General features: G+C 38.3%; 1 protein-coding gene across 2 annotated transcripts in view; it reads right to left on the bottom strand.

Annotated features, from left to right (window-relative positions):
• The window catches only part of LOC150088901 (uncharacterized), a 101,230-nt gene that overhangs the window by 54,790 nt on the left and 32,618 nt on the right, over positions 1-13,822 (bottom strand). For both annotated transcript variants that reach the window (XM_090370947.1, XM_090370946.1), the window contains exon 4: positions 8,482-8,685. In XM_090370947.1, coding sequence (XP_090227073.1) covers positions 8,482-8,685 — 204 coding nt within the window. The remainder of the gene's footprint in view (positions 1-8,481; positions 8,686-13,822) is intronic.

Consider the following 13,822-nt stretch of genomic DNA (forward strand, 5'->3'; position numbering starts at 1 on the left):
TTCCTCAATTTGAATTTATGCCCTCTCAGGTGATTTTTCTGAGCTAGAGGAAGAATCCCATCAGCATTGAGCATGCTTAAACCATTCAAGGCTTTATACACCTCTATCAGATCACCTCGCTGGTGCCTAGTCTCCAGACACTGTAATTTGCAAAACTTAAGCCTTTCTTCGTAAGAGCACCCCTTTGTTCCATTCACTAATCTTGTTGCCCTTCTCTGTACTCGTATCAGCAGCTCTACATCCTTCTTGAAATGAGGTCTCCAGACCTGTATACAGTACTCTAGGTGTGGCCTGTTCCATTCACTAATCTTGTTGCCCTTCTCTGTACTCGTATCAGCAGCTCTACATCCTTCTTGAAATGAGGTCTCCAGACCTGTATACAGTACTCTAGGTGTGGCCTGACCATCGCCTTATACAATGGAATAATCACCTCCTTATCCCTGCTGGAAAAATTCCTGTATATCATTGACAATACTCCATGAGCTACTCTTGCAGCCCGTCTGCACTGCTCAGAGAACTTCATATCTGCCTGCACAACCACCCCCAAGTCCCTTTCATTCTCTACCACTGTCAGTGTAGTACCACAGAGTTGATACGTTGCTCTGGGGTTGCTGTTTCCCATGTGTAGTACTTTACATTTATCAATGTTAAACTTCATTTGCCACCTCTCAGCCCATCTGCTCAACCTTTCCAGATCCTGTTGCAGCAGCATAGTGTCAGTAGTGTCCTTGACAACCCTGCCAACCTTTGTATCGTCTGCAAACTTGGACATTAAGCCCGATATACCATCATCAATATCATTTATAACAGAAAACAATAATGGACCCAACACTGAGCCCTGAGGGACTCCACTAATAACATCAGTCCACGATGAGCAGTGTCCATTGATTACCACTCTCTGTCTTCTCCCCCTCAACCACCCCTTTATCCATAGCAGCAATTTGCCTCCAATGTCACACTGCTCCAATTTGTGTAGCAGTCTTCCATGTGCAACAGTATCAAAAGCCTTTCTAAGATCCAAGTATATAATATCAAAGTTATTCCCTGCATCCAGTTCTTTTGTGACTGCATCATAGTATCCAATCAAGTTGGTCAGGCAAGACTTCCCCTTAACAAAACCATGCTGTGTCTGAGCTATAACTGAAGTCTTGTCTAAATGATCCTGCAGTGCTTCTTTAACCAGTGCCTCCATTAATTTTCCTGGAACAGAAGTTAAGCTCACAGGTCTATAATTACTTGTGTCAGCCTTTGATCCTCCTTTGTGAATTGGGGTCACATTTGCACATTTCCAGTCTATGGGTACCTCCCCTGAGTCCAAGGAAGCTCTCATAATTATGGCTAAGGGTTTGCTTACTTTCTTTGCTGCCTCCTTTAATATAACTGGATAGATCCCATCCACCCCGGGTGCCTTTCTTGTGTTTATCTTCAACAGTTTCTCCTCCACTTTACTCCCAGTTATTTCAAGATTCTGTAGCTTACTGCTAGAGTTGAATACACCTCTGGCATTCCCCTCGCTGAATAACTCCTCATGTGTGAATGTCGATGCAAAATATTCATTTAGTTTGTTAGCTACCTGAGCAGGATCATCAACACTTGACCCATCAATATCAAGTGGACCAATCTGATTCATCCCCTTCCTTCTAGAGTTTACATAAGTAAAGAACTCTTTGCTGTTTTTCTTTGCATCCCTTGCCAAGGATTTCTCGTAATCTGCCTTCGCCTGCCTAACCTCCTTTGTAACTTGGTTGCATATCAACTTGTATCTATCATAGGCTTCTGTGTCATGTGTTAATTTGTATGTATCCCATGCATTTTTCTTCTCTGACATATACCTCATTAGTTCATCTGACATCCATTTTGGCCTAAACCTTGAACAATATTTCTTAGTTGGTATGTAAAGCCTAGTGGCTTCCAAGATAAGTTCTTTGAATGCTTCCCATTTTGAATTTGCTGTTGGTAACATCATCAGTTGGTCCCACTGTATAGAATTTAAATACTGTCTCAGTCCATCGTAGTCGCCTTTACGGAAGCAATAACCCTTCCCTTTACCCCTAATGGTAGTTACCTCTTTGAGTAAATCCCACTTCAGCACACTGTGATCACTGCCACCTAGTGGTTCATTTATCTGCAGATTCTTAATGCATGAAGAATCACTGCTGATAATCAAATCAAGAGTATTACTCCCTCTAGTTGCCTCCCGAACATGCTGATGTAGAAAACAATCATCCAATAAATCCACAAAAGTCCTGCTAGTGTGAGTAACCAGCCCCCAAATTCCAGTCAATTTCCAATGGTTTCCAATGGTTTCATGCTGAGGTTTACATAGAGCACATTCTGAGAGATGGTAAAAGCGTGGCCGATCGCCCTGCTTAACCATCTCAGGAGCCAATACTCTGTCCCAAGAAATCTTGAGATGAGCAGAGGAGGCCCCTGAACAAAGCACAAATGCATAGAGCAGTGTTTCCACCTTAACTCTGTGAAGTTCTTTAATGAAAATTTCATTTTGACCGTTATCATGGTGCCACTAAGAGAATAAGTGACAGCAGTACTAGTAAATTCACCAAGAAAAGAAAAGCGATCAATTTGGAACAGAAAATTAAAATAATAAGGATGCATGAAAATGGTCAAACATTAACAAGTATCGCATGGAATTTAGATTTGTCAGTGTCAATGGTGAACACAATAATAAAGGACAAAGACAGAATATGAGAAGCAGTGAAGGGAAGGCACCAATGAAGTCAATTGTAATAACCAAGGTTACGAAATACATATTAGTTTTTATGGTAAAATAACATGCGTTTTTTCTTCCTTTTATGTGCCACTATGACTACTTCACCGCCGTCCCCAGATAAAGTTTTTGATTGAACTAATTAAAATATATAACTAATTAATCGAAAAATATATAACTATTTTTCTTCATTCTTCTGAGGATGTTATGTGGTTTTTGTAATTTTGGCATATCACGGATATTGACATAGCAATATTTTATTAGTCATTCCCGAGTTATGTAAAACTCAACTTACGTAAGAATACCTGGAACGTATGTAAATTGTTATAATTACAAGTAAATTATCAATTATAAACTGCTCGTTTAATCTCCTAAAAATGATACTGTATTCAGTCAAAATTATCAGAAAAGAAAATATTGTGGATCACAGGTGTAATTTAGAAATAAAATACAAAATAAGCTGATAAACTGTATAATTATCTACTTATAAAATTATAATAAATAAAAAGTTGCTACTCTGAAAGGCAAAATAAAGTTAAAAAATATTTTTGTTATAAATTTATCAATTTACAGTTTTCAGCCTTATTTTATTCCCTCATTTTATTTCTAAATTAAACTGTAATCAACACTTTTGTTTTATTTGTTTCTTGTGATTCTCAATGAATATGACCTGGTTTTATGAAACATGATCAATACTATAAAGATTTCAGAAATATTTCAACACAGTAGTTGAAATAAAATGAAGTATGTACACTTTACTGTGTTCAATTTCAATCATAGAAAGCTTTTTGCTCCCAGTGAAGACTTTGGCCAAGTATTTAACTTTAAGGCTTGGCCTTATGTTCCAATTAAAGACAAATAACATTATCCACAGTTCTACCTAAGTTACTAGTATCTTTTTAATTGTATAACATCACCTAAATATGACCTAATCTTTCTTAGGATCTTTCTACTCCCACTGAAGATCAAGGCGAGTATTCAACATCACACTGGAGCCTTAAGGTCAGATACTTGGCTTTTGGTGGAGACAGAAAGAATTCATGATCAAAACTGAACACAGTAATGTGTGTGCATTTTATTTGAAATATGATCAGTTGCTGACACCCCTTTATAGAGTTAATCATGACAGTGGTGAAAATCTTTTTTTTTGCAAAAAGGCCAATTTAAAAGTAAAATATGCATATAAGCAAAATACAAAATAATAATAAAATTTATATTTTATTAAATAATATTTTTATTTTATTTTTGGGTAAGAGAAATTATTAGTATTATTTTTTTGAATAACAAGCAAATAATCTTGTTCTGCAATCACTCTATTATTGGCACTAACATAGCATAAACATGCTGAACTAAGCATGCTGTGAAGTCTTCCACATGCATAGTCACATTATTGAATGAAATACAGAACTGAAATTTTGATCCCTGAGATTTGCCATGGACATCTTCCAATGAGGAAAGCCAAGGCTACCACTTGGACATGATGATGGACCTGATATTCAGATTGTACTTATGAGCATAAAGTGATCAATTCTGGTTATCACCAGGGGAAAAAAATAAAAAAAATAAATATATATTTTTAATATATATATATAGCTGATTTGCCTATTTTGATGATGCTACATAAATTAAAAATATATTAGCGACTTAGGGAACCAATGAATAACAGTATTTTTTCTAAGTAGAACCATAAGCTAAGCCTTGATGTCAAATATTTGGTACTCAGTCTTCATTGAGAATTAGTCTCTGGATGATTGAAACTGAATGTAGGTAAAGTGCACTAATTTTAATTTAGTAATCTAATATTATTATACCACACAAGCATGCATAACAGGGAAGCAAAAACCACTTGTGTTAGGAAACAAGCAAGTTTCGTGTAAGCAGCATATGGAGAACGCAACAAATAGAGAAATTAAATAAATAAACAAATAATCCTTTATTGTAATATATCTTCCAACGTTTGACTATTGAAAAGCTGGAGATTGGGTAACTGTAAGCAGGAAAGAGTCCATTCTTTTGGCCAAAATATATAAAAAAAAACAGGAGCTTTTTTTGAGAGGGGGGAAAGATAGTTTCTTTAAGTTCACAGTTCACTAGATATTAAAGTTTTCCAGCAACATACACATTTTAAATTAAAATATAGTCACAGGATTATATCAGCACTGTATGCTTATAAACATTAGCTTACTTAAGATATTTTTTTTGTCTGTGGATTTCTGTTTGGATAGTCTGTTACATACGAACTGATTATGATTAATTCCAGAAAGATACTAATGCAGACTTTGTTTAGTCTGCATTAGCATAAATGTTTAGTCAAAGTTTCAAAGTTTTGTTTGTAACAATGGCCCTGCTGTTTAGACTTGGTTGTCAAGAATATTGCTAAAAGCTTCACCTGAAAGAGAAGATCAAACTCAGTTCTTTTTTATACCTGGTTGAATATTCTCTCACATTCAGCATTGCTAAGAGGAACTGTTAAAAAGACAAAATATGATTTGGGATATTTTGTTATATTTCAAGCTTCCTTGTGTATTTGTCAGTTCTCCAACCGAGGATCGCTGTACAACGACTGTTCCTTCTTTGCTATAAGAAAAGAAACTTTGGTCTTAGAAATTAACAACAAACAAGTAATATAAAAAAAATTTTTTTAAAGTCAATTCCTACTTAGGCCAACAACGAACTTTCGACTTTCGACTTCAAAAATTTATCAAAAAATTATTGATTTTCGCAAGAATTGAACTCGCATTCTTCACCTTCACGTGAAAAATACTGAAATCCTTGCATTTTACCGATTGAGCTACTGCCTGTTGATTTCAATTTTATTCCTAAATTTATATCCTGCTAAATATCTTATATAAGAGAAATTTTTTTCTCCCATATAAAACTAAAATTAATTAATTAAATTTAATTAATGAATTAATATTTGAAAAAACTGTATTAACATCAAGTGTCATCCACTACAAGTTTAAAAAAATGTGTTTGAACTTGAGTGAATGAATAAAAAGTATTTTATTAACGATTCAAAATTTGAACAAGATATATAAATATATATAGGAAGAGTGTGAACTAATAGTAGGAATTGAAAAATTAGCTGGTCACCAAACAAACTCCACAATTTACCAAATTATTCATATAGTCATATGGCTTCTGCCACAAGCATATTAAATATTTGAAGCTATAACACTTCATTGGATCATCCTATTAGCACACAAATCACCTCAATGGCACAACATTGATAGGACTGCACCACAACTTTTTTTATGTATATATAAAATACAATAAAGTTTGCCACAAATGTAGTGTATACTATTGATCAGTTCACCATTGATCAACTTGTTTTGGCATTCATGACTCAGTCTCTATATTCTTCTCTCACTGGTCTTTTATAATTGAAATTGACAAGGAAGATGGACTTTACTCATTTATTGATGGGAAGGACAGTGTTTTGGCTCCTATCAGCAATGTAAGTTAGAGCAGTTGCCATCCCATACATTTGTTTTCTTTGAAATAAATCTTTAATGATGATCAGCTTTAAAGAAACTAAGTTTTTATTAACCTTTATTACTTTCTAAATTGAGAGTATCATCTCTGTGCTTTATTGCATGCTTTTGCATTGGAAATGCTAAAAGAAAACTTTCTAGTTTAGTCTAAACCTCTTCCCCTGTAATTTGAATTTATTAACCTTAGTTTTGGCATTCTTTATAACGGTGATAATTCTGCCTTCACCGATTTTACTAACTCCTCTAAGAGCTTTATAAATCTCAATCAGGTGCCCTCTAAGGTGCCTGTTGCCAAATCAAAGTCTTTCCTTGTACAGCCACCTTTTTGTCAATCTCACCATGTGAATTGCTCATCTTCGGACCCTTTCAAGAAGCTTAATGTCATTTTTCAGATGACATCCACATACTTAGATACAGTTTTCCAAATGCAGTCATACAATTGCCTTATACAGTGGGATTATGACCTCTATCTCTACAGGATACTGTTCAAAATATCATCAATAGAACAATATGGAATTTCCTGGCTGCCTATTTGTTGCACCACTCAAAAAACTTTATATCTGTCTGCATTGTAGTTTCCAGATTCCTCTCTTCCTCTACTGTTTTTAATTCAACTCCACCAAGCTTATAAATTATTTTGGGGTTGATATTCCCCAAATGTAAAACCTTGCATTTTGCAGCATTAAAACATAGCTGCCACTTTTCTGATCATTCCTGAAACCTGTTCAAATCCTGAAGGAGCATTGCTTGACACTAATCATTAACAACTCTCCCAATCTTTACATCATGCCCTCTATCCCTTTGTTGATGTTGTTTATGAAAATCATTGAGACCACTGTAGGAAAAACAATAATTATGTCACTAATTATGACACAAATTAATGCAACAGTTAGGGTCATACTTAGAAGGATACAATTCTGCTACCAAAGTACAAAAATATCCTAATAATCAAATTAAATAAACTCATTAAAATTTTAATGATTATTATTATATGGAAAATTTACACAAATTATGAATATATCAAATATTTTTTGGTTAACTGAATTAAAAACGGTCTGCATTAAAAAGTCTAAATTAAAAAGATTGTCTGCAAGAGTAGCTCATGGTGTCTTGTCAATGATATACAGGAATTTTTCTAGCAGGGATAAGGAGGTGATTATCCCCTTGTATAAGGCAATGGTCAGGCCACACCTTGAGTACTGTATGTATGACTTGAGTATACTCAACACTTGAGTATGTTGAGTCTGAAGGCCTCATTTTAAGAAGGATGTAGAGCTGTTGGAATGAGTACAGAGAAGGGCAACAAGATTAATGAATGGAACAAAGGGTTGCTCTTACAAAGAAAGGCTTAAGTTTTGCAAATTACAGTGTCTGGAGACTAGGCACCTGCAAGGTGATCTGATTGAGGCGTATAAAGCCTTGAATGGTTTGAGCATGCACAATGCTGATGGGATTCTTCCTCTTGCTCAGAATATTCGCCCGAGAGGGCATAAATTCAAATTGAGGAAAGACAGTTGTAGGATAGATGTGCGGAAGTTTGCCTTTAGCCAGCAGGTGGTTGATTGCTGGAACAAACTTCCATCTGTCGTTGTAGAAGTTGATAGCTTAAACAGATTCAAGGCAGAACTAGACAAACATTTGGAGTGAGTGGATGGGTGAAATGAGAAGGGGGTGTTTGTTTGTTTGTTTTTTTTTTTGGCTGATGCTATATAAGCTTGCTTTCTTGCATCATGTGCCCTTGTTAATGCTAATAAAAATAATAATTTCCAAATTAACACATGTATGCATTCAGAAGAACATACCAAGAAATACTTATTAGAGAGAGAATGGGAAAAGGGTGGGAGAGGCACTAGTACAAGCACAAATTTTATGAAATACAACTGTATTGCTTTAAATTCTTTTAGTTTTGGTATAATTAAGCTTACACAAAAAATGTTCAAGATAATTAATGCTAACAAGTTTGTACTACGCAAGACCGTTTGAACACAGACCTCACTAAAACCGAGAACACCACGATACTCTCATGGAGAATCAGTCCTAAGGTTGGCACTATAAATAAAGTTCTGGCAATTTTTCAAGCTGCATGATATTAGCATGTATCGCAAGCATGCCTGCCTACTGACCTAGAAGTAGCTATTAGAGGATTCTATGATAGCAAATCAGCAAATTAAAAACAACAATGAAATATTTAATTATATTTCGGACTGATAAAGGAGGAATAAATGCAATGAATAGAATATTAGATGAAATAAAACATACATTTAGTACCAAGCTTTCCTCGTTGTAAACTCTGGGTACTTTGTATCTGAGAAAATTCTAGATCTTCAAGCTCTGCATCTGGGTCAGAAAAGCTTATAGATTCAAAATTGTCTATTTTACTTTTAGACAACACCTCCACCTCTGAGGATGAATCCTTGTATGAAATAACTGGAATTTTCTTCCTTTCCTGTACCTTTTCCAATTCTATAAAAACAAAACAGTTCATAACAAAATTAATAACAGAGTACCAGCTTGCAATTTATCAAGTACATAATAAAACAAATGCCCTTCATAAAAAATTCATGTTACATACTATAAAACACAAAAGGATAAAAATGAAGACTACTTACAAAGCTTTTGTATTACTCAATATTAATTAAATACTTACTGGAACTATTTAACAGTGGGCAGTTTCTCTAACACATCTAGCTAACAAGCAGATACTATCAGTAACTAACTATGATGTTTGATTAGAAACACAAAGTTACAATGTCACAAAAAGAATCAAATATTAATATTTAATATTTATGTATAATTTTTTGAATGAACAGAATATTAGCAAAGCGGCATCGTTTTAAGTTATATCTCATATTGTGAATACCTTCACAATGAGTTGCCATGACATTGCACTACTTCGAATAAGTAACGCTTCACCTGAGGAGAAGACTAATGTTACTTATTCTCAAATGGATACCACCACCCAGACGGCACCGTTTCAGGGCTATTTGTGTCCCTGAAACGGTGGGTGGGTAGGTACCCGAGTGATACAACGATGGAAAAACAGTTATGAAGTATAACTCCACAATATGAGAGATGCCTGATGGTGTATGATGTATTTAGACTATAAAGCATTTAGGGCATAAGCCTCAAGCTATGGAAAAGTCTAGACTATGTATAAGTACAAGTAAGTAAGTGTAAGTGTTTTTAGGGTCAAGCGGCACCTGGGGTTCCCCCCATCTCCGCGTAGTTTACGTTGTGGTGTATTACAGTACACTGTAAATGCCAGAGATTTAAAAGTGTATGGATCTTGGATCGTGTAATGTCGTGTACCGTTGTTCTTCTGGCCATTTAGCCGCTGGACCCCTGTTGGGATCCAACGTTGCCCCACTTACGCCCCGTGGAGGCAGGCCAGGAACTCCGTTGACTTAGTTTACTCTGGCAGGTCCTGCCGCTTAGTTTCCTGAGATTTCGGCGGCTAGGACCAAAAAAAAAAAAAAAAAAAAAAAACTTTGGGTGGCATATTCCAATGGTCATCAAGAAAATAAAATAAGGTGATTTTTATTATTTGCGTTGACGTGGGGATATTATCGCTTTAATTTTTTAGGCCGAATGCTGGGCGTATGGCGGTTTTGATGTATTAATTTTGATGTGTGGGTCTTCGCTAGCGTGAAGATAGAGGGGAAGGAGGCAGAAGACTGGGGGGAAAAGGCAGAAGTATGGAGCCAATAGAGAAGGCGGCCCCAGTTTCAGTGGGGCATGCCCATGCCCCACCAGAGAGGAAACAGGGGATGGCGAGAAGGGGGGACCGTGTGGCCGTCCCCTCCTCCCGGGGAGTTAGGAATTATAGGTGAAGAGGGCTAGAGTGCCCTCTTCAGGTCTCCAATATGGCCTTTGTCTCACGTCTGTTTCTCTTCATTGTCACTCATGGGGCAAGCCGCATCCTTGTGTTTCTCTTTCATTGGTTCAGCATCCTTCTCTGATGCATATTCCAATGGTCATCGATCATTGGTTGATATCCCCGTCCTTAGTTTCCCGTATTCCTTGGTGTCCATATTTGGTTTCATTACTCCTGTTGGCCTTGGTGGATGGCTATTTGTAGTTTTCTTCTGGAGAAGACGTCCTGGGCAAAGCGACTAAAGGCCGCAAATTCTTCTGGTGTGTCCAGGAGATGGTGTTCCTGGGTGTTAGGGATGTATTTAATTTTTGTGATCATTTGACATCTAATGTCTTCGTATATTTCACACTGATGCATAACGTGATGCCATGTTTCTAGTTCGCCGCAGAGACAGTGTGATTCCTCGATTATGCCCATGGCATTTAAGTTGGCCTTGAAAGGCCCGTGGCCGGTGAGTAGAAAAGTAGTGTTTAGGCCTGGGTACAGCCATGCGGGAGCCTTGGGATACAGCTTGGTTACTTGGGGAATAAATTTTTTTGTTACCGCTCCTTTTTCTCCGTCTGTCCATCTTCTCTGCCAAATTTGTACAAGGTGGTCCACTATTTTTTGTTTCTCGTTTTTCCTGTTATTGGTGATATCAATGGTAAGACTGTTGTAGGTGGTTTGGGTTCCTTTTGCTAGTAGATACATAAGTCCGCAGCGGGTTACCTCTAAATCCAAGGGTAGGGTCCCCGCAAGGACCTGTAGGGCACTCGTACTAACCGTGTTACATGCTCTTGTTATTGTTAATAATATGTTGCGTTGGATCGTGTTCAGTATCCTTTTATTCATTGCTGTTTCTGCTTTCTTGTACCATATGGGAGATCCATATGTTATTATTGGGATGAAGATGGCTTTATAATACAGGGACAGGGTTCTCCTGTTTAGCCCCCAGTCCCTGCGTGTAACTCTGGCAACGAGCGCTGTGTATTTCCGCAGTTTCTCTTTTAGATAGATTAGGTGCGGTTTAAATGATAAGTTCTGATCGATGATCAGTCCCAGATATTTAATTTGCGTTGACAATTTGATTGTTTGTCCTGCCAGCTTGATTTGTGGTGGTCTTCTAAGGTTTAACCTCCCTCTCAATAGTACTGAGTTCGTCTTCGTTGGCGAGATTGTTAAGGTGTGTAGTTTTGCCCAGTTCTGCAAGGTTTCAAGGGCTTGGTTTCCAAGCGTTTCAAGGTTCTGTCTGGAATCCGCCGCGACCGTCAGTACGAGGTCGTCTGCGAAGGCCTGGGCCTCCACCTCCCCCAGGTCCATGGTGAGGAACTCGTCAAACACTATATTCCACAGGAGCGGCCCCAGGACAGATCCCTGAGGGCAGCCCCTGCGGACCGGCCAGGTCAACTTCTTGTAGGGCGTTATTACTTGGACGTTTCTGTCCAAGAGATAAGTTTTGATGCTCCTGTACAAATTGCTTGGTGTGCTTGCTGCCCTGAGCCTGCAAAGGACGCTCGGCCACCAGAGGGTGTCGAACGCCCCAGCAAAGTCGACGGCTATGACAAGGAAATATTTCTTGGTACACTGCATCGCTTTGGTGATTAGGCCTTGGACGGCATCTATGGTCGAAGATCCCGATTTGAAGCCGTATTGCTTGGGTGAATTCAGGTTTGCCTCATTATAGTGGTTGTGGATCCTTTTATGTAATAATCTTTCGTAAAGCTTGCTTAGTGTCAACAATAAGGCTATGGGTCTATATGAATTGGGATTTTCCTGGTGTCTGTTTCGATTTTTGAGGATCAGTTTTAGATTGGCCGTCCTCCAGCTGGTGGGGAACTGGCCCTCTTTGATACAGGTGTTGTACAGTCGGAGCAGGAGGTCCGGCATAACCTCCGCTGCTTTCTTGACCATTTCCGGCTCGATGAGATCGGGGCCAGGGCACTTTTTGTTCCTGGTTTGTGATACCGCTTCTTGTAGTTCGTTGGCTGTGAAAGGGGGTTCTAGTTGTTGGGTCTCATATTCTTCGTTTGCTTGGCAGATGGCTTTCTGGTCCTCTGTTAGTATGCCTGGTGGGTCTTGGATTAGATTGCTGAGTATATTCTTTATTGAGTCCTGCCATGTTGCAGTGAGTGTTCCTTGCGCCGTCTTTGTTGCGGTCATCACTTCGCCTCTGGGGAGTTTGTTTGTGGTGATTTTATACACCACTCCCCAGGGTTCAGTATTTCCTGCTACTTGGACAAGTCGTTCCCAGGATGTTTTCTTGTTTTTCTTAATAGTTTCTGTATAAAAGTTTCGGATCTGTCTATATTGTTGTCTCAGTTCTGCAACTTCCGCCTGGGGCCATGTTCTTCGTGCCCTTTGATACTGCTTTCTTTTATCCTGTACTTGTCTTCTCATTCTTTTCAGCTCCGGGGTCCACCATGGCATTGCTCCCGTCATCGGAGTTTTCCTTGTCATGGACGCTTCCGCTGCAATAATGATTATGCAGGTTATATCTTGTGCGAACTGGCTGGGGTCTATCCTTTCACCTTCGGTCTCCCGTCTGTCCAAGTCCTCCGTGTACTGTCTCCCTTGGGTGGATAGGAAATTGCAGTAGGCGTCCCAATTTGCTTTCCCGATTGCGAATCTGTTTGACAGGTATTTAGTGGCGACTGTTCGAGCCTGATTCCTTTGTATGCTGTAAGTGATGGTTCGGTGGTCAGACGTAGTCCACGCGTTTTGTACAGTCCAGTGGGTTACGTTTGTATCTATATTTCTGGACGTTAAAGTTATGTCGATCGTTTCTTCCCATAGCATGTTACAATACGTTGGGAGGCAGAACGGCTGGTTTATGACTGTAAATATTGAATTTGCTAGGAAGTCTTCTAGTTTCCATCCGTTTGAGGTTCCCCTGCGGTCCGGTTTGGCACTGTGCCAGACAGGTGATCGGCAGTTAACATCCGCTCCAATCAAGATTTTATGCCCTACCAGGGTTGTCTGTACTGATTGTAGATATGTTGTGGCAAAGTCGATTTCTACTCCAGGCCTACAGTAGAGGGCTATTATGTAGTAGCTGCCTATGGAGCATATTATATGGGCACGGGCTGCCCAGGGCGTGCAAAGTTGTGGTATCTTTGTAACCGTTATCTCTGGATTTCTTACTAGTACTGCTGCCCAGGGGGTGTCTTCGTTGCTTTGAACAATTTTATAATTGAGCGGGTATCCCCTTACTTGTTTCTGATTGGTATACGATGTATAAGTACAGTAAACCCCCGCTATTCGCGGTTTCACGTATTCGCGGTCGCTGATTTAATAAATACGAAACCTAAAAAAATGTGAATTTTAAAGCGCCGTGAACATTTTCTGCCATAAAAAAACATGGGCGTGGCTAAAATTATCTTTCCCGGTCAAAACAGCGCTCAGTGGGTGGGGGGAGAGGGGTGACAAAATCGCAGTGTGGATGTTTCTCGCTAATCAGTATGTGTTATGCACTTGTCATGGAAGGTTTCGTTGTTTGCTTCTAATTTATATGCTTATAAATTGAATAAATTTATCAATTTATAAATTGATATGCTTACAAAAATGATAAATCTACCGTTTTGCAGTGTAAAACAGACTTTTTCGAGTGTTAACGTTGAGTTAACGGAAGGAAGTGACTTTATTGTGGACAAGTTCTTTCTAACCCGTACAAAAATATGGCTACGAATAACGAGGGAAATGTGAAAATATCAAAGAAGGTGATGACATTAGCGAATAAAATTGAGTTAT

The sequence above is a fragment of the Mastigoproctus giganteus genome, chromosome 3, assembly GCF_048544385.1.
Source record: "Mastigoproctus giganteus isolate SK-2022 chromosome 3, ASM4854438v1, whole genome shotgun sequence".
NCBI classification, from domain to species: Eukaryota; Metazoa; Arthropoda; class Arachnida; order Uropygi; family Thelyphonidae; genus Mastigoproctus; species Mastigoproctus giganteus.